Source organism: Passer domesticus, chromosome 8 (genome assembly GCF_036417665.1).
Source record: "Passer domesticus isolate bPasDom1 chromosome 8, bPasDom1.hap1, whole genome shotgun sequence".
Lineage (NCBI taxonomy): Eukaryota > Metazoa > Chordata > Aves > Passeriformes > Passeridae > Passer > Passer domesticus.
In genome coordinates this window covers 34,737,325-34,754,963 of record NC_087481.1, presented here as the reverse complement: position 1 = coordinate 34,754,963, position 17,639 = coordinate 34,737,325, and the positions used below count along the sequence as shown (strand labels likewise).

The following is a 17,639-nucleotide window of genomic DNA, read 5'->3' as shown; positions in this document are numbered from 1 at the left end:
TAGAAGATGTGCTGCAGTATTATTTGGGCAAGAACACAGGATTTAAAGCCATTTGGACTTCATAGATCAGCTGTAAGTTACCTCAAAATCTCATTTTATGGGCTCAGATAGTAATTGAATACCAGTGTCTTTGGTGATCACATAGTTTCAACTGATGAAACTGTTGAAACTAATTGGGTAATGTTGATCCCTGTTCAAAGCAGGAAAAACAAACATTATCACAGTTTGACATTATTAAGAGATTTGTTTTCAGTCTTCTGCCAACAGAGTAAGCTTGGACACAGAGCCTATCCTGTAATAAAAACCAAGAATTCTTGTCATGCCTGGTTTCTGTTGGTGGCTGGAACGCTATGGCCCTAATGTGACGTGGGTGACAGTAGAAGAGGCTCAGTTTGGGCCTTGTCCCTTGTATCAGTTAGATGATAGAGTTACTTTTGATTGTATTTTTGTGTGTGTGTGAGCCTGCTAAGTTCCACCCCGTAGCAGATCACTGTGCAATTTGTTACTATTCTGTATAAATATACACATTATTATTGCACTGCAGATGCTAAAGGGAAAGTTCACGCTTTCTCTCCCTCTTCGATCCCAGCCAACCACAACGACGAGCTGCGCCTGACGTTCCCTGTCAGGGACGGGGTTGTCCTGGAGCCCTTCCGGCTGGAGCACAACCTGGCAGTCAGCAACCACGTCTTTCACCTGCGGCCCACCGTGCACCAGACGCTGATGTGGAGGTGAGCTCAGACCAGAGGCACTGCGTTTGGGTTTGGCAGGAATTTCACTTCAAAAATTGTAGCCTGGATAGGAAGAATGTGCTTTCAACTCGCAGGCACTCTCACCTGTCATTTTCCAGAGACAGCACGTTCTAAAATGCTGCACAAGATGTATTGCATGTCCTTGCTGATAGCTCATAGCATGCAGTGTCTGAAAAGCTGCTGCAACCATTGCATCCTTCCTGCTCTGGGTGGATCAGGAGTGGGGTTTTCCCCAACCCACACCACTACAAACTTCCCTCTGGGAATCTGAAGTCCCAGGTGCTTTGTGACCTCTGAAATGTTAGCTCTGCAGGGCCATTAGAGTTTATGCCTAAATTAAATAGTGCAGACTTATCTGATAATGAAGAGTAACACACTAAGAGTAAGGACCCAACTTAGAGGCTTGGTAAAATCATTTGGAAAGACAAATCCAATGTGTTGAATCCTCCAAACTTCAGAAGCTAACTTCCTAAATTCCCCTGTTCTCTGACTCCACAAGTAAGCACAGCTCAGAAATGGGAGAGCATAGCTGTCTTCATACAAAAGCTTCTGGTTTTCACTTACAGTGAATTCTCATTTCCAGAACAAGGGAATATTTTTCCTTGGTGGTACTTTTCTGTATTTAATGTAGATCTGTATAAGTGATTCTAGGGTGTGTTTTGATTGCACCATGTTCATGGAAGGGCCTTAGATCAAATGACAATCAGAGCCTTAGTTTTTTTGAAAGTGTATATATTTTCAAATACTACAGAGTAATTTTGTCTCCTGGTTTGTTTTTTCTCAGAAAGTGGCTCTGTGTTTATCCTGGCTGAGCCACGATAACCACTGCATTGTCTGAGCCTTTCGGTGTGCCTTGTGGAGGCTGGTTAGTTGCTTGGGATCTTGCATGGAGGCTGCTTACAGGTGTAACTTCAGCATTTTTTTTCCTGTGAGGATCTTTGTCCCATTCACTGGAATCCACTGGAGACTTGTGTTTTCCTGCTGTGGAGAGTGTGAGGTGTGCAGAGATTTGTGCTCACTTCCCTGGCCCGGGACAGACTGGCTCTAAAGCTGAGGCTTGGTGTAGGATGCAGGAGTCCTTGCTAGCACAGTGCCCCTGTGCCCTGAGGGAGCCTGGGGGCTGGGAGGGAGGGAGGCTGCAGGCAGACCACATCCAATAATTAACACCTAACTTTGAGGTCAGTTATTGCTTACTTGCATTTCATTATCGTGGAGTACTCGCAGCACAGGGAGTTTTGGCAGTTATTTGCCAGTTCTTATTAATAAGTAATCACTACTGGGGATTGTGCTGGCTCATTCAGTAGATTTATAGTGCTGCACTGAGGCATGAGGCTGTTTCATAATATCTGTTCTTTCTTTCTTCCTTCGCTCACCAAACACATAGCCTTTATTTAAACTTGTTTTAATGAAGACTCATAGGTAAACTGTGCTCAGGTCTGCTGTTTTGAAAAGCCTGTTAATAGTGGGGAGAACGGATAGTCCTGTAATGAAGTCATTTCACATTAAGCTCAGGGTTGGATGGATGCCAGAAAAATGAATTAGTCACATGTGTGGACGGATTTTGGTTTTTATAGAGAATGGTGGAACCGAGCCAATTCTCAATATTTTTCTGCTAGTTAAAATATTCGGCAAAACCTCTCACGTGTGCACACATAATGAATAGCAATGCAAGTATTTTTCTCCCCATGGGAACTTTTCATGGTTACGAGAAACAGAAAGGTTGAAGGCAGGGAAAATGTCTCCTTGAAGCTGGTTCAGTCTTCACTGCTGTGTTGTTAATAATGTCCCGTGGTGGAGACACTGTGTGCTGAGAACACGAGGCTCTCCTGAGGTCTGTCACCACTGTGACACTCAGCAGGGCTGCTCACCTCATCTGCTTGGGCTGTATGTCAGAGGTACCAAAGCTTGCTTCCCTCCAGGTTTGGATCACTGTGCTGTGCTCTCCCGAGGTGAGAAACTGAGTGGAACTTGCAGAGTGAGCTTTCAGAAAATGGTTAATAAAATAATGAAAAAAAACCTGAAAAGACTTCATGTAGGTGGCTTATGTTGAAAGGTTGGGTAATTTGTATGCTGTAACTTTCTTTTTAAAAAACCCACATGTTTGTGTCCACTGCTAAATCTTGATGTTTTGAAATCCTGAAAAGATGATGTTGAGTCAGGTTGAAGTCTTTGTAAGGAAAACAGCAATTAGGGTGTTAATCTCCTGAATGAGCTGCTCCTCTTGGATCTTACAGGGATAGCTTCTTTCAGGCAACATAGATTGTTCAGGAACATAGATTTTAAAGTTAGCACAATAAACTTTGAGCTGTCTTCTGCTGCCATGAACAGCAGAATTCTGACAGTTCCGTTTCCTGTGTTCTTTTAAATTTCTTCTTGAAATTACTCATTCCTAGCACAAGGTTAACATACATTTATGAAACAAAAGTCATAGTCTCTACCCACTTAATTTTTAATTAACTTAATCTCAGCCTTTTCATATTTTGAAGGTGTTAGAGAACTAATTTCTGAGGAGGTAGATAGTGAGTGGAAGTTATTATAGGGGAGGTGGGAGGAATTCATGCCCTAAAAGAAGATCTAAATTGCATAGCTTTAGTCCACAGCCATGTTAATTTAGAATCACAGAAGCTGATTTTGGTGGGGGTTAAGATATAGGAGCCATTTTATCTTAGTTGATTTATTTGTTCTAAGGCAGGATTGCTGTATTTGTATTTTGTCTGACATGCATTCATTCAAATGCTTCTTTGAGTGCTCTGAGGTAGTGAGAATCCAGACTTTCAGCACAACCCACTGCAGCATATTGCTTTCTCATTCTTAACTTCTGACACATGAAGGACCTTCCTGATGTTGGCACTCTTCTTTCTGCAGGATCACTGCATGGCCTGGGTTTGCAAAGAGGTTTGAGATGTTTCCTTGACAAGTCCTTTATAAGTGTAAAATAGGAACAACTTTGGGGCATGCTTACATCATTAATTTATCATGACTTGCTTTTGTTCATGGCTATTATGAAGGAAGTGTGTTATGTTCTTAATGGCAATAATTCAAGAAAAATAATCTGATTGATCAAGAAAAATGTTCCTAGCATAAAAACCACCGCCCTTTGCAGTGTGAAAGCAAAGTTAAAGGAAGATTTATGGTTGTTGTGCAGGTCTGACTTGGAATTGCAGTTTAAGTGCTATCACCATGAAGACAGACAAATGAACACAAACTGGCCAGCTTCAGTCCAGGTCAGCGTGAATGCAACCCCACTTACCATCGAGCGTGGTGACAACAAGACATCCCATAAACCTCTGCACCTAAAGCACGTCTGCCAGCCAGGGAGGAACACCATCCAGATCACAGTCACAGCGTGCTGTTGTGTAAGTACACTGAGCTCACGCTGCAGCTGCTGATGCTGACTCTGCTATTTAGAGCGGTTTGCAAAGGTTGCCTTAGCTGGAAGAGCCTTACTCTCATTTTTTTCCAGGCCTTTTTCTGGTAAGGCTTTTACTTAATGATGTTGACACCGTCAGAGTGCTAATATGGATATTTTTGCTGCTTAATTGTTGCAGAATGTAGTTGTGTCCTTCCAATTCTCTGACAAGGTTCATGGTCTAGGGGAGGAAGGGAGTTTTATCTCCTACACTCTCATGTGTGCCTGTGTAACAAGGTGGCTGAAGTCTGTTGATGTAGAAGTAGATGATTGCAATGAAGGCTGTTGATGGTACTAATTTCATTTACACAGGTTATTAAACCGTCTTTGGTTTGTTGTGAAAACATCAGCATTAGTGCTGGTGATGAATTTTCTGTACCTTTTCAAATGAAAAACTCATATTCAAAGATGCAGTCTAGACCATTCAGCTTTCCCCTTTCTCCTTTTGCACGGGTTAGTTACTCTCAGGGATGAGTACTGTATTTTTAATGCAGACTGTTCTGCAAATCCAGTCTGAGCTTCTGACTGTTCTCTTGTCACTGACAATAAAGCAAGCTGCTAGTTCTCACAAGGTCACGGTGTGAGGCACTTTGACAAGAAGCCATCCACCCATTTTTCTTTACTTCACACGGATGTTTCCCTGCATAATGTCATTTATCTGGTGGCAAAGAGCAGGGGTCAGCATCCTGTGAATCCACAACAAGTTCTGTGTTGGGTAAGAAGATTCAGCTGATTCCAGGCACATCAGTTGCAAATTGTTTTCACAACTTCCAACGTAGTCTGAGGGCAGGCTGGTAGGCTAGGCTGTGTCAGACAGTCCAGGGTTTTAAAAATAAACCCTGAAGTCAGAGATTAATATGTCAGCTGTACGTATACTGAATATTAAGGAGGGAGAAATTGCAGAATATCCTTGCTTTTTTAAAGCCCTTCTATACATTAAGCATGGAGCAACTGCACAGTGTGCAGAATATCCATAAGGAAGCGTGTGTGCTCAGCAGAGCAGAGCCAGCTTTTTATGCTTAAGCCTCAGGCTCTCACAGAAACCAAGTGTCCAAGGGAAGAGTGCAGCTCAGTTTGGGAGTGCATTTAGCACTCCCAAACGTTTAACCTGTGTGTTGGGTTCTCTTGCTAACAGAAGGTGTTTCCTTGCAGTCGCACTTGTTCGTGTTGCAGTTGGTGCACCGGCCATCGGTTCGCTCCGTACTTCAAGGTCTACTAAAGAAACGCCTCCTCCCAGCAGAACATTGTATCACCAAGAGTGAGTTTGCGTCTTGTGGGGGTGATGATGATTTTCCAGAATGTCTGGGTTCAGTTGTGATAAGCTATCTCTACACCAGATTTACTTGTTTACTGATAACCTTAAGCTGTACTTAAGGAATTTGCAGAACATTATGTGGATAGATGTGGCTGTTTGGGTGGAGGTAACAAAGTTTCAAGGACACAACTTAGTTCGTAAAGAGGACTGTCCTGTTCCAGAAGAATCTCTCTGGATTTTCGCCCATATTTGTTTTTGACTCACCAATAAAGAAAGTTTAATTCTTTATTTATGTAGGGCTGCTTTTGGTGCTTGTACAACACTTAATTTGATTAAGAATATAGCTGATATGCACATGTGATTGTTCTTCTGTTCAGGAGAATGTTCTAAATTACACAGAAGATACCTGTGTGGGTATATTATTCATTCAATTGTCCTTTAAATGTTGAAGTAATTTCTTAAATGTTGAAGAAATTTCTGCTTTCTGTGTTAGAACTTATAATACACTTGTGCTCTCTCTCATCTATACCCACCTTCTTCCTAAACAGTCAAGAGGAACTTCAGCAGCGTAGCAGCTTCCTCTGGCAATGCCACACTAAACGGGGAAGATGGAGTGGAGCAGACTGCTATCAAAGTGTCTCTCAAGTGTCCAATCACATTCCGGCGGATCCAGCTCCCGGCCAGGGGTCACGACTGCAAGCATGTCCAAGTGAGTGGATGCCAGTGCCTGGCAGGTCCCTCAGCCACGTGTGGTACAGTACCCTCAGCCTGGCTGTGGTGTGGGAGCACCTGGCACATGGCATTTATGTCTGTAAGCCTCTGTAGCTAACTGTATGTATGGTTAATGGAGAGGAGAAAAGTCAGCTGTTTGGTGTAGTTTTCAGTGCTAGGAGGCTTTTTTCATGTCTGTTTTACTTTTGTCTAACTGCTTCATTTAATACAGTATTTTCCTTTTGTTTTGTCTGGTTTGGTTTTTTTCCTTTTTTGTTTTTTTTTTTTCTGATACCTAGTGCTTTGATCTGGAATCTTACTTGCAACTGAACTGTGAAAGAGGAACTTGGCGGTGTCCAGTATGCAAGTAAGTGCATCCATACTACATAAAATGCAGTAGTACACAATTTCACCAAATTCAGATCATATTTAAGACCATGAAAGGGAACAGAAGGAAGTTCTAGGAAATAAGGTTATATATATCACATTTACTTAAAGAGCATAAAGTCTAATGAGAATTCCTGCAATATTTTACCACCCTAGATTATTAGAAATTCAAAAACATATAACAAGATACTTTCTCACAAGATTTCATTACAGATCATCCATGGGTTGTGTAGGGTTCAAAAGAGGTTCAAATATGAGTTAGTGTAATGCAGAAAAAATGGAAGAAAAACTTGAAAGTGGTTACAGACTGTCCATTGCTGTGTTTAACTGGGCAGAAAAACCAGCAGAATGTCTGCAGGCCAGTTCGGTGTCTGTCACCTCCTGTGCTCCATGCACAGGTTGGGAGCAGGTCCCAGCCTCAGCTGAGGAGCCAGGGCTCTTCAGCTCCAGCAGCTGTGGCTGTATCAGCTGGCCCTGGCTCTGCACAACTCTCCAGCTGGGTCCTTGCTCTGCCAGCCAGAGTTAGGTACAAGCAGCAGTGGGGATTGCCCATTCTGGCTGTTCTGAGGACATGGCAGGCTGGAAACAAGCTCGTTTCCATTACTGTCCGTGTTTGATCTGTGCCCTATCACACAAGGGCTTTCTCCAAACTGCCCAAATCTGTTCTGTCTTCTACATTTGGCTAAAAATATCACAAGAGTTGGATATCTTGCCTTCTTAATTCATGTATTCATGCATCTAGGCTAAAGTTTTGTCCTATGTCTCCGAGCATGAGCACCTGCATTCAGATCTAAGTGCCTACATAGCTAAATCATTTCCAGTTTTATTTTGTTCTGTCCCCATCTGTGCTGATCTTAAGAAGAATAGCTGTAACACTTAGTTGCTTTGCAGTCATAGTACTGTGGACCTCAAAAAAAGAGAGAGATCTAATTTTTAAAAAATAGTGCTAACTGATGTTCACGGGAGAGATGTGCTGTGTATGAAAATACTTCAAATTTGCAATGTATTTCACTAACAAAAATTACTTAAAGAATGTGAACAGGTTGCAGACACACACAAGTAGATGTATCCTTATCTCATCTATTTGATGTAAATATCCTGGTAATGTAGATTTAGAACTAAAACTGTTTCCCCAAATCATTCTTTCCCTTGCAATATTCTAACATGAAGTTTGTTTTGTTTCTTTATTTTTTACTTTTTAGTAAAACTGCTCTCTTGGAGGGCTTGGAGGTTGACCAGTATATGTGGGGTATTCTGAACGCTATACAAAAGTAAGTGATCTCCCTCCTGATATCCAAGACTAAACAGCTAGGCATTATGGTAATGGGTACTGAGATAGTCACACCAAAATAGATCTTGTGATTGAACTTGAATATTCTGCTGCATGGCAACTTGGGGGAGCAGGTGACAGAGTAAATGAGTTTCCATCTTCTTTGTAGATATTGTTTGGGTTGTCTTTTAATGGCAGCCTCACCAATGAAGCAGAGGGAAGAGCCAGAATGGAGGATTAAATGCTTTCTTGTATTTACAAGTAGTCCCTCTGATTCAGAGGTGGCAAACCACATTGATATGTTTGGATTTCATTGTGTCGGTAAACATAGAAATGTGCTCTCATGGTTGCCTTTTTTTAAATTGCTTTCAGCACACTCTTGAGGAGTAAAAGATCTTAATGTTGTATTACACCAGAGCATTTCAGAGCATTGGTTACCATGCAGATTCTTATGGAAACTTCGGCAGAATTGATTTTAACTTCAGCAGAGTTGATTTTTATTCAAATGATATGCTAAATTTTCACATTATTTTGCAGCTCCGAGTTTGAAGAAGTTACCATTGATCCAACTTGCAGTTGGAGGCCGGTCCCTATAAAGTCAGATATTCACATCAAAGATGACCCAGATGGCATTCCCTCAAAAAGATTTAAGACAATGAGTCCAAGCCAGATGATCATGCCAAATGTAATGGAGATGATTGCAGCTTTGGGTCCTGGCCCGTCACCTTACCCATCCCTACCCCCTCCTCCAGGAGGCAACAACTCCACTGAATATGGTAACCAAGGTTAGTTCTGTGGCTTTGTGCACCCAGCTGCTCACTCTAGCACTCAGTGGTTCAGTCAGCCCTGTGAGTCAGGTGGGTCAGTGCATCTTCTCACAGTGATGCAGGAGGACAGCAAATTATATGGCTGCAATTCTGAAATTCTGAAGTGTTTTCAGTTAAGGTTCATCTGTTCAATTGCGTGTATATTTTAGTAAGTATTATATTTTACTATTATATTGTCGTATTTAATTATTTTATTTAATATTTTAAGTATTTGGTGCTTGTCATATTCATAGTCACGCAGCCCTCAAGAAACATTGTATGTTACCTTCTATATTCATGGCCTGCCACAATAGATTTATTTCTGCATTTTTTTTCTGTGCATTTTCCTTCTGTTTGCTCTCAAGTGAAAACATCTAGTACTACATAAGTAGAAAACCTGACCCGTTAACCCTGCTACTTGGGCCACTAGGTTAACTTGTGGCCAGGTGAGTGACATTCCATAGGCCACCAGAAAAGGAACAACTTGTAAAGAGCTTTTAGTTGCTTTGCAAACACCTTTGCATTGGAAAATTACTTTTGAGTTCCTCTGCCCATGTGCTACCAGATTGAGGAACAGGGAACTAAATGCAGGCAATGGAGATAGGTTTTGAAATTACTGGTATGTTGTGAATAACTCAATTATAGTGACAATTCTGAAAACATGAAACCAGAGACTGTTTCTTTTGCAAGTAACATGATATGAGTCAGTTCAGCTCTGGGAAAAGACCAACTGTTCACACTATCAGAATCCCCAAATTGATTACAAGGTGATACATGTGCTTTTTGCAGGCGTTGAAGAAAAATATAGATTGCGTGCAAAATACGGTTAATTTGCTCCAGTGACTGCAAAACTGATGACAGATGATAAAACTTACAAGGTTTTCAAACAGATGAATGATTACTATAACAAAGCCAAGAGCACTGAATCACATATTTTCCCCTTGTTTAGTAGGAGTGAAGTGCAGTCAGAGCCTGAGAACAGAGCTGTCTATTCTTCACCATATTTCCAGCTCACACTCAGGAGCAGACAGGACAGCCAGGTCACGAGTGGGGCTTGGGCTTGGTGTGAGCATTGCTGCCTAGGCTGTTATTCTGCTGCCTTCCCCTGTGGGTCCTGCAGCAGAGTCAGTCACTGCTCCTTGGAGCCCTGAGGCCCCAGTGGCAGGTGAAACCCACCTGTGTGCCCTAAATGTCTGGCAGGTCCCTCCCTCAGCACGTGGCACTATTGCTGCAGAGAGGGGCTTGCTGCTTCATGGCTGTAACTCCCTGGGCATGCTGCCTTGTATCTTCATTCTCCATCAATACGTGCACTGAAACTTAGTGATTGCAATTATATAATGTCCTCTGATTAACAGTTCTTCAGAGCAATGTAGTAGTAGTATTACTACCGTGGTTTATGTTTGTTTATTTGGGTTTGACAGGAAGCATACTGAAGTTTAATTTGCAAACATAACAATATTCAGTACTACAAGACCACATTCCAATTGCCTGCTAATTAATTATTCCTGATGCAAGGCAAGACCATCTATGTTCTGTGAGACTCATCCAGTTTGCAGATTAACAAAATGAGAATTAGTAAGGCTCTGCAGTATTTACAAGATAGATCAAAGTCCTGACGTCTTTGAGAAGTACTCTTACATGGCTAATGACTACTATTCCTCCAAGATTAAACTTCTGCTTGTGAAGCTGTGCTAAAGAGCAAATGATGCAACTACTTCAGTTTGTCAAACTCCCTTCTTGAGTTGAATATTTAAAACTGTGGTACTTCTGCTGACAAACTGCAGGCTCTCTGTGCAAGCTCCAAAGCTGTTCTGTTATTTCAGAGCTCAGTATCATCCACTTCAGTTGTTTGTATGAAATAGGTGAATGGTTCTAGTTCACTTTCTGCTGTTCATAGCAAATAAGCCACTAGAGCTGATATCTGAGTTGGAAGTGTTAAGAGGGGAATTTGACAAAAATTATGAAGAGTAAAATCCCTGTATTGGGATACTTGCTTGCTTTAGAATTTGGGATATCCCTGGGCTGAGGTGGGCAGGATCCCTATGGACAGTGTTCATACAGTACTTGTCCTGCAGAGCAGCAGGGGACTCCAGGCCTGCTTTAAGATGTGTGTGTAAATCCAGTCACTCAAGTGAATTTTATAAGTTTTGTGGGAGCCCCAGTTAGATATGAATACCTCTTCTGTGCCTTTTATGAAGGGATAGAGTAGAGGCTGTGTTATGAACTGGTATTGAGGCATCTTCCAGATTCACTTCTGTCAATTACTTTCACCAGAAGCTGAAGCAATGCTACAGTCTTACTGAGTGTGCAGAAGCACAGCCATAAATAACACAGGTGTCCTATAAATAAGCTGGGACTTGGGCAGTCAGTCTCAGTTACACTGAGATGCTTTCAGATACAAATATCCCATAGAATTTAATATCCTGTTTACTTCTCGGCATGGTTAAGTTTATGTGGTGACTTAGCAATAGTTTTTCAAAATGTCAGCAGTTTTCAATTAGTTCCAACACAGAAATGAATTATTGCAGCAGCCAGTGTGTGGAAGCCAAGTGCCCTGTCCCCACTCGCTCAGCACTGGGGGCACAGCTTTGTCAAGATCCGTGTCACAGCTCCCTGTGCTGTGCAGGGAGGGCGTCACATCACACAGCTCCTGCAAGAGACTCGGAGAGATCAACGCTGGAAACAAATCACATCTGTTTCTCTTTCAGGCAACAGTTACCAAGGTCATGGCAATTTTGACTTCCCGCATGGGAATCCTGGTGGCACATCTATGAATGACTTCATGCATGGGCCACAGCTGTCACATCCCCCAGACATGCCGAGCAGCATGGCAGCTCTGGACAAACCTCTCAGTCACCCCATGCAGGAATCTGTAAGTAATGGTGCTGGGCATAGATTCTCGTTTGTGGGGGTAAGGAGCTCTCGTCCAGCTCGTGGACTTACCTTATGAACTGCTTTTGCTTTTTGTGGATTCCTCACTTGGGAAGCTGGTGAAATGGAGTAGTCTTGAGAAATGCTGGAAATGCCAATTTTTAATTTCTGGCCATTTTGAGTTTTTGGAGAAGGATTTCTGCACTTTTTGAATTGTCATTTAAGCTTGTTTATCTGAAAGAAAGAACCTGGCTCAGTGTGCTTGTATTAATCATTGTGCTTTGCTCTGACACATGAAAAAAAAATGTACCTCATTCTCTAGGCCAGCAGGACTGTGAATATCCATCTCCAAGAGACAGCTTGTTAAAGCAAGATATTGGATGACTTCAGAGCAGGGACAATATCTTCCCTGGCTTTTTCTCTGAGGGCAAAATTTGCATCAAAGCATTTTGAGGGGGAATTCTACTCAAGTAGCATGAAAGGCACTTCTAAACTTTTGGTAATAGGACAAGCTTGCAGATTTCAAGGAGAGACACTGCCACTGGTCTGAAAATATCAATGTAAGAGACTGAAAAATAGAGGTTACTCAGGTCTCAAATGGTGAGGCAGAACTGTGCATTGGAAAAGCAGCTTGCTCAGAGCACTGAGTTTTCTATACAGAACTTCATATACCTCCAGAAATTGCAGTACTGCAGCAACGAGGTGATAGAAAAGCTACCAGCAGCATTTAGCTCTTAGGCATGGTTAGTCATCTATTTTAACTCTGTGTGTGGGGTGTGTATACATCCTTTTATGTTCATTTAAGTTGCAGAGCAGGGGGTTTAAAGTGCGCTGTTACTGCACAGGAAGGATGTTTAACTTGACAAGTCATATGTGCCGTGTCTTTAGTGAATCCTAGAAAGTACAATTTCAGAATGTAATGAGGAAACGTGGTAGCAGATGCTCAGCAAAAGCCTACTCAGTCAATGTCTCCTCTAGCTGGCAGTGGGTTTTCCAAGGAGGATGGTGAGAAATAGAAGACAGTGGAGAAAGAGTTCTTCATATAGTTTGGAGAGAGTCCAGGTACCAAGACTGTCTGCAAAGGAAGAGTCCAGAAGCTGTAATACTTTACCACTTCACAGGCTGATAAATGAGGACAAACATGCCGCAAATGTCATTTTGCGTTGGCACATTCCGCATACACAGCATGGAGTGGTCAGGATTCTCTGCACAAGAATCAACCACACACTATTAGAATACAGTAGTGAGAGGAAATGGGTGAACCAGCCTGAGCCACTCACAGCTGCTTTCCTTCAAATCAGAGTCACAGGGAATTCTTCTTCGCTTCCCATTATCTGGCACCTGCCTCTTGACTTCATCAGCCATACCTTTGCTGTAATAGTTGCCCTGGTGAAATTTCTGAAGTGGTAGGATATGAAGTAGTTGAATATAAAAGTGAAGAATTTGTAGATTTCTGAAAATGAGGGTGTTTACATATAGCAGAGGTGAAAGTTTCTCAAGGCCGTGCATGTTCCAGAGCTTGGGAGTGTATCTAGGCAAATGTTAATGGACTTCCAGTTCTGTGGGCCGATCTGTAGCAAATCTTAATACTTGCTTATGGTAGCTGGCAATTAAAGTAAACCTTTGCCTCATTTCTCCCTCATCTATCATGCTACTCAAGCAATACCATTTGGGAATAGGAAGCAGTGCTAAAGCAGATTCCTACATTATGTCAGTGGCTGGTTTTCTGTAATGAGAATCAGTTTTCAGATCTTTTAGCAGAGGAGAATTAGATTAACCTTGTCAATGTGGCTGTGCATTTTTCAGTCCACATTGGAGGACTCTTAGTGCTCCCACACAGCCTTTTCAGTATTATAAAATCTCTGCTTTTTTCTTTCTTATCCTCTCTCTTTTGTTCTTTTCTCTCAAAATGGACTGTTTGTCTGTAGCAGACACTCAAGAAAGGCATATTTTAAAGTCACTAATGCTTTTAGAGAAATACATATGCCTTTAACACGTTAATAAATTGTGTAGCTGCATGTCTTTGAAGAGACAGTTCATACAAAAACAAATTGTGAGGTTGAACTGAGGTTTTAAGATATTGCCCGTGTTCTTCTCTGGCTTTGTCTTTCCTTTTACACAGTTAGCAGCTTCTTGTAGTTTGCACATACTATTCACTTTGGCCATTTACAAGGTGAGTTGGGATTGGATGTTCGGTCCTTTCAGACCTGAGGTTTCTCTTACTGGAGCTGAATGCTGCTGAGGAAGTTCCTAGCATTCCTATTTTGAAGATTTATGTGGTGGCCCTTGCACAGTGGTAGGCAGAGAAAGTTGATCGCTCCAGACATACTCTGTAGGTCACTCCAGGAAATGCAGGTATTTGCCCAGTGTATTTAGGGCTGGGTAACCTGGGATGGATCAATCAGAATTTTCTTCCCTTAACACTGTTGTTCCACTCCTACAGAAGAAGAGAAAAATCAGGAGCTGAAACATGACCAGAAGTAATACCTCTTCCCCAGCACAGAGTGTTGTGAGAGCTGTGGAACAGATACCACATTGCATCAGTGCAAGATTGCTACAGAACAGCTGCCACAATCATGGCAGCTCCTGTTTGTTTTCAGAAATTGTAACCACATTTTAGACAACAGAGAATTCAGTTAGCTCTAGTTTAGTGCTTCTTGCAGACAGTATAAGGAGTAACTGAGCAATGGAAGATGACACCATAGGTTCATACAGGGAAGTGATATGAGCTGGTACTACTGTAAATAGTCATTGCTCTTGTTTCTATTTTCACTTTTCCTCCCTCTCACACCAGCAAAAGTATTACTGAGGCTTTAAGTGACCTGGACCCAGGTACTCATGTGACTGGAAACAAGTTCAGGTGCAGGGTGGGGAAATTGAGTGCACACAAGATTTCACCTTGCAGACATGGCAAACAGGTGGATGGGAAAAGTGGCCAAGAACATCAGCAGGGTAGGCAGGATGGCATCTTTTAACAGTTTTGGTAGCTAACAGAGCAAAAGAGTTGGTAAAACTGTGACCCTGGTAATGGAGAGAGATATAAACCATTGACTTCACCTGGTGATTTTTTTCCCACTAATAATTTTCTTCAGAGACAGAAAGAATATTGCTGTGCAAAGGCAGGCCCTGTTGCTCCACAGCTGTACATCTCAGCACTCCTAGAGGTCACTGTTGGGCTGTAGAGTTGTGCTGCTCTGTGCTATTAGGCTGAAGATGTAGTTGTCTACTATAAGCTTTTCTTTTATAAATGAAAATGCTTTAAGAGTAACAAAGCTTATGCAGCTAAAAACAACTCTGGAATTATCTTACTGTGCAAGCCAAGGCAACTTTGTTACACTCTGCATTCATAGGTGGGTGCTTTTAGAATAAAATGGTGGGAGTTGCAGCTGCAAGCTAAACATACCCAAAGTGTGCTGCTTACAATGTGTTTGCACCATAGCAAAATTATCATTAGTTAGCTGAATGCAAATAAAAAATGTTCCCATCATGAGCATTTTGCTTTCTCACTGAGGGGCTGGTGGAGTCAGTGGACTAAGTCGAATGGATTTGGAATCTGCGCTGGCTCTTCAAAGAATATGATTGCCCTCAATCTTAGAATAAACAATTAGTCCCTATACACCCATTGTCTAAGGACCCAAGTGACTGTGTTATCAACTAACTATATATTTAAATCCTTGCCTGTATAAACACAATGTAGAATTTCTAACCTGCTTATTTGTTTTGAAATCTGTCTGAGAGCATATGAATGCCTCTCCTGGTTAAAATAATTATTTCTATAAATGTGCCAGCATGACCCTTGCAGGGATAAATTTAAGAGATTCTTCAATATAATCCTGTTTGGTTTTGGATTTTTCCAGAAACTGGTTTCCCACATTAACAACACTATCTTAAATAGTTTTTTACTTTTTGTTGTTATTATTAAGCTTTCTAATTTCCACACTTACTGTTGCACATGTCCTCAATGAGTGAGGAAGGAAACAGTACTATTAAGAGAGGCATCTACTTATACTTGGAGTTCTGCAAAGTTTTTGGGCTGCAAATTATTTTACATTAAAGTGTGATTTTGTACAAAGTTGCCCCTACGGTAACAACAGTATTGGAGAATGTTTTTCAGGTAGTCAAACTGCGACCCCAATGGAGAAATGTATATCAGTACTTTTTACCAGTTACTTTAAACTCTCATATGGGATAGAGAGCCAAATACCATGCAGGTAGAATAATTTCCACAAACCTTTGTAACACCAAAGTGTTGAGAAGGACCTCCATGCAGCTGAGTATGACTGTCCCAATGGATCAATGTTCAAGTTTCAGTTTTCCTAAGAGTGGTGAAAACTATTTTTTAAAATATTTGTTTCTCTAATTTTTAATGGGAACATTTAATTAAGTTTTGTAATAACCTCCCTTTTGCTTTCTGAAGCTGAAGGCTGAAGTTAAGATAACTTTGCAGTTCTGTGATATGAAAGGGTGAATACTGACATAGCATTTTGCTGGTTTCTGTTGGCTTGGCTGGATGAATTTCATGCTGTTGTATGTATTTGTTCTTTTATTTCAGCTTCACTTTGTCCAATATGTAGCATTCCTCAAAAAATGTTGACATTTTTTGTTTCTCCATACACCCAATTAACTTGAGATATCTGATTCTGAGGCATTCAGACACTTCTTTCTCATGGCACCAAGGTCAAACCCCAGAGAATCCACTAGCATTAAATGTGACACGCAGCAAAAGGAAGAATTGGACTTGTGCATTTTTATTGCTTCTCTGTCATGTGAGAAAGACTTTTCCCCCATTCAGTAATAGGGTTAGGAAGACACATGTGGATTGGTAGTTTATTCCCCACAGAAAACATAGAAAACCACTAAGCTCTTACTAGACAACTCATCCACAGCATGAATACAAAGCAGAGTGTGATTGTTGGCTTAGTTGAAGCTAAGGCAGTGTACTTTGCAGTCAGCAGGTGTGCAGCCACCCACTGCAGCTCGGCTCATGGTGGGGAGTGTGCTTCCTGAGCTGCCTTGGTTCTGTCAGCCGTCAGAACCCAGGAATATCAGCAAGGAAAATCTTCAGCCTTTAACAGGGGTGTTGCATTCTGAGAAGAAAAGGAAGGAAGGAGTGGGGAAGAGCTGGTGTTTGCAAGATGTTTGTAAAGAGCTGAGAGAGGAATAGGCTGCAGTGTCAGGAAGCTACCAAACAGGGGAGCTGAGCAGAAATGATGCATTTTCTCAGTTAATGAGTTTCCTGGCATAGGGATCATTCAACAAATTCTCCATTCATTCATAACATATTTTAGGCCAAAAGCATATGCCTTGCTAATGCTGAACCGCACCCATAAGCCTCCATCCCTCCTCTTTGTGGTGCATTGTTTTGCATCTTCATATACAGTTTTCCACATTACAAGGAAGCAAACCAACAGCACAAGTTCAATTTGTTTTTTCCCCTTTCAGACAACCTTCAAAAAGCTGAAACACTTCCTCCAGCATTGGGATATGGAGTTTTCCTTTTCCAATGGCGCTTTTTAATTTTTTTCGTTGTTGTTTGTTGGTTGGTTTTGCTGGGGTTTTTTGTTGTGTGTGTCATTTTTTAATTTATTTTGTTTTATAACATGCAGTTACAGAGTCAGGCACCGCGAGCACTGTACCTTGTGGCCTCACTTTCTTTTCCTGCTTTTTTCCTCCTCCGCAGATCCCTCATCCCGGCAGCACTGATCAGTCCCATACTTCCATGCAGCAAGGTTTGCACGTCCCTCACCCCAGCAGCCAGTCAGGGCAGCCATTACATCACAGCGGGCCTCCTACCCAGCAGTCCCGGCAGCCACCCCCGGCCGCTTCTAGCAACCATCCACACAGTGACCTGACCTTTAACCCCTCCTCAGCCTTAGAGGGTCAGGCTGGTGGACAGGGAGCACCCGACATGCCGGAGCCCTCGCTGGATGTAAGTCTGTGTCATACTCTCATCTGCCTGCCATAGCGTGTGCTTCGCATCGCGCGGGAGGGCGGGGAGGGCAGGGACGGGCCCCGCTTCCACAGCACATGCCATCCTCTCATGCTTTGGTACATGGGCGCAGGTGCTGCAGCCGGGGTGACAGGGCACTCCTGGCCTGCTGGGACAATGGATGGCTCTGGCTGGAGCAGCTGTGTGGTGTGCGAACCATAAGCCTCTTCCTAGCACCAGGGCAGGCAT

General features: G+C 42.2%; 1 protein-coding gene and 1 long non-coding RNA gene across 17 annotated transcripts in view; one reads left to right on the top strand and one right to left on the bottom strand.

Moving 5' to 3' along the window:
* The window catches only part of ZMIZ1 (zinc finger MIZ-type containing 1), a 347,370-nt gene that overhangs the window by 320,519 nt on the left and 9,212 nt on the right, over positions 1-17,639 (top strand). For 13 of the 16 annotated variants that reach the window (XM_064430330.1, XM_064430321.1, XM_064430324.1 and 10 more), the window contains 9 exons: positions 545-731; positions 3,898-4,108; positions 5,314-5,419; positions 5,965-6,125; positions 6,427-6,494; positions 7,717-7,785; positions 8,322-8,569; positions 11,299-11,462; positions 17,142-17,390. In XM_064430330.1, the coding sequence (XP_064286400.1) occupies positions 545-731; positions 3,898-4,108; positions 5,314-5,419; positions 5,965-6,125; positions 6,427-6,494; positions 7,717-7,785; positions 8,322-8,569; positions 11,299-11,462; positions 17,142-17,390 (1,463 nt within the window). The remainder of the gene's footprint in view (positions 1-544; positions 732-3,897; positions 4,109-5,313; positions 5,420-5,964; positions 6,126-6,426; positions 6,495-7,716; positions 7,786-8,321; positions 8,570-11,298; positions 11,463-17,141; positions 17,391-17,639) is intronic. The other 3 variants (XM_064430336.1, XM_064430327.1, XM_064430331.1) reach the window with 2 other exon arrangements.
* On the bottom strand, positions 11,590-17,235 carry LOC135306428 (uncharacterized). Its single transcript, XR_010367240.1, has 2 exons — positions 17,098-17,235; positions 11,590-13,898 (listed from the first exon to the last, which is right to left on the bottom strand). It is a non-coding gene; the product is annotated as an uncharacterized LOC135306428 (long non-coding RNA).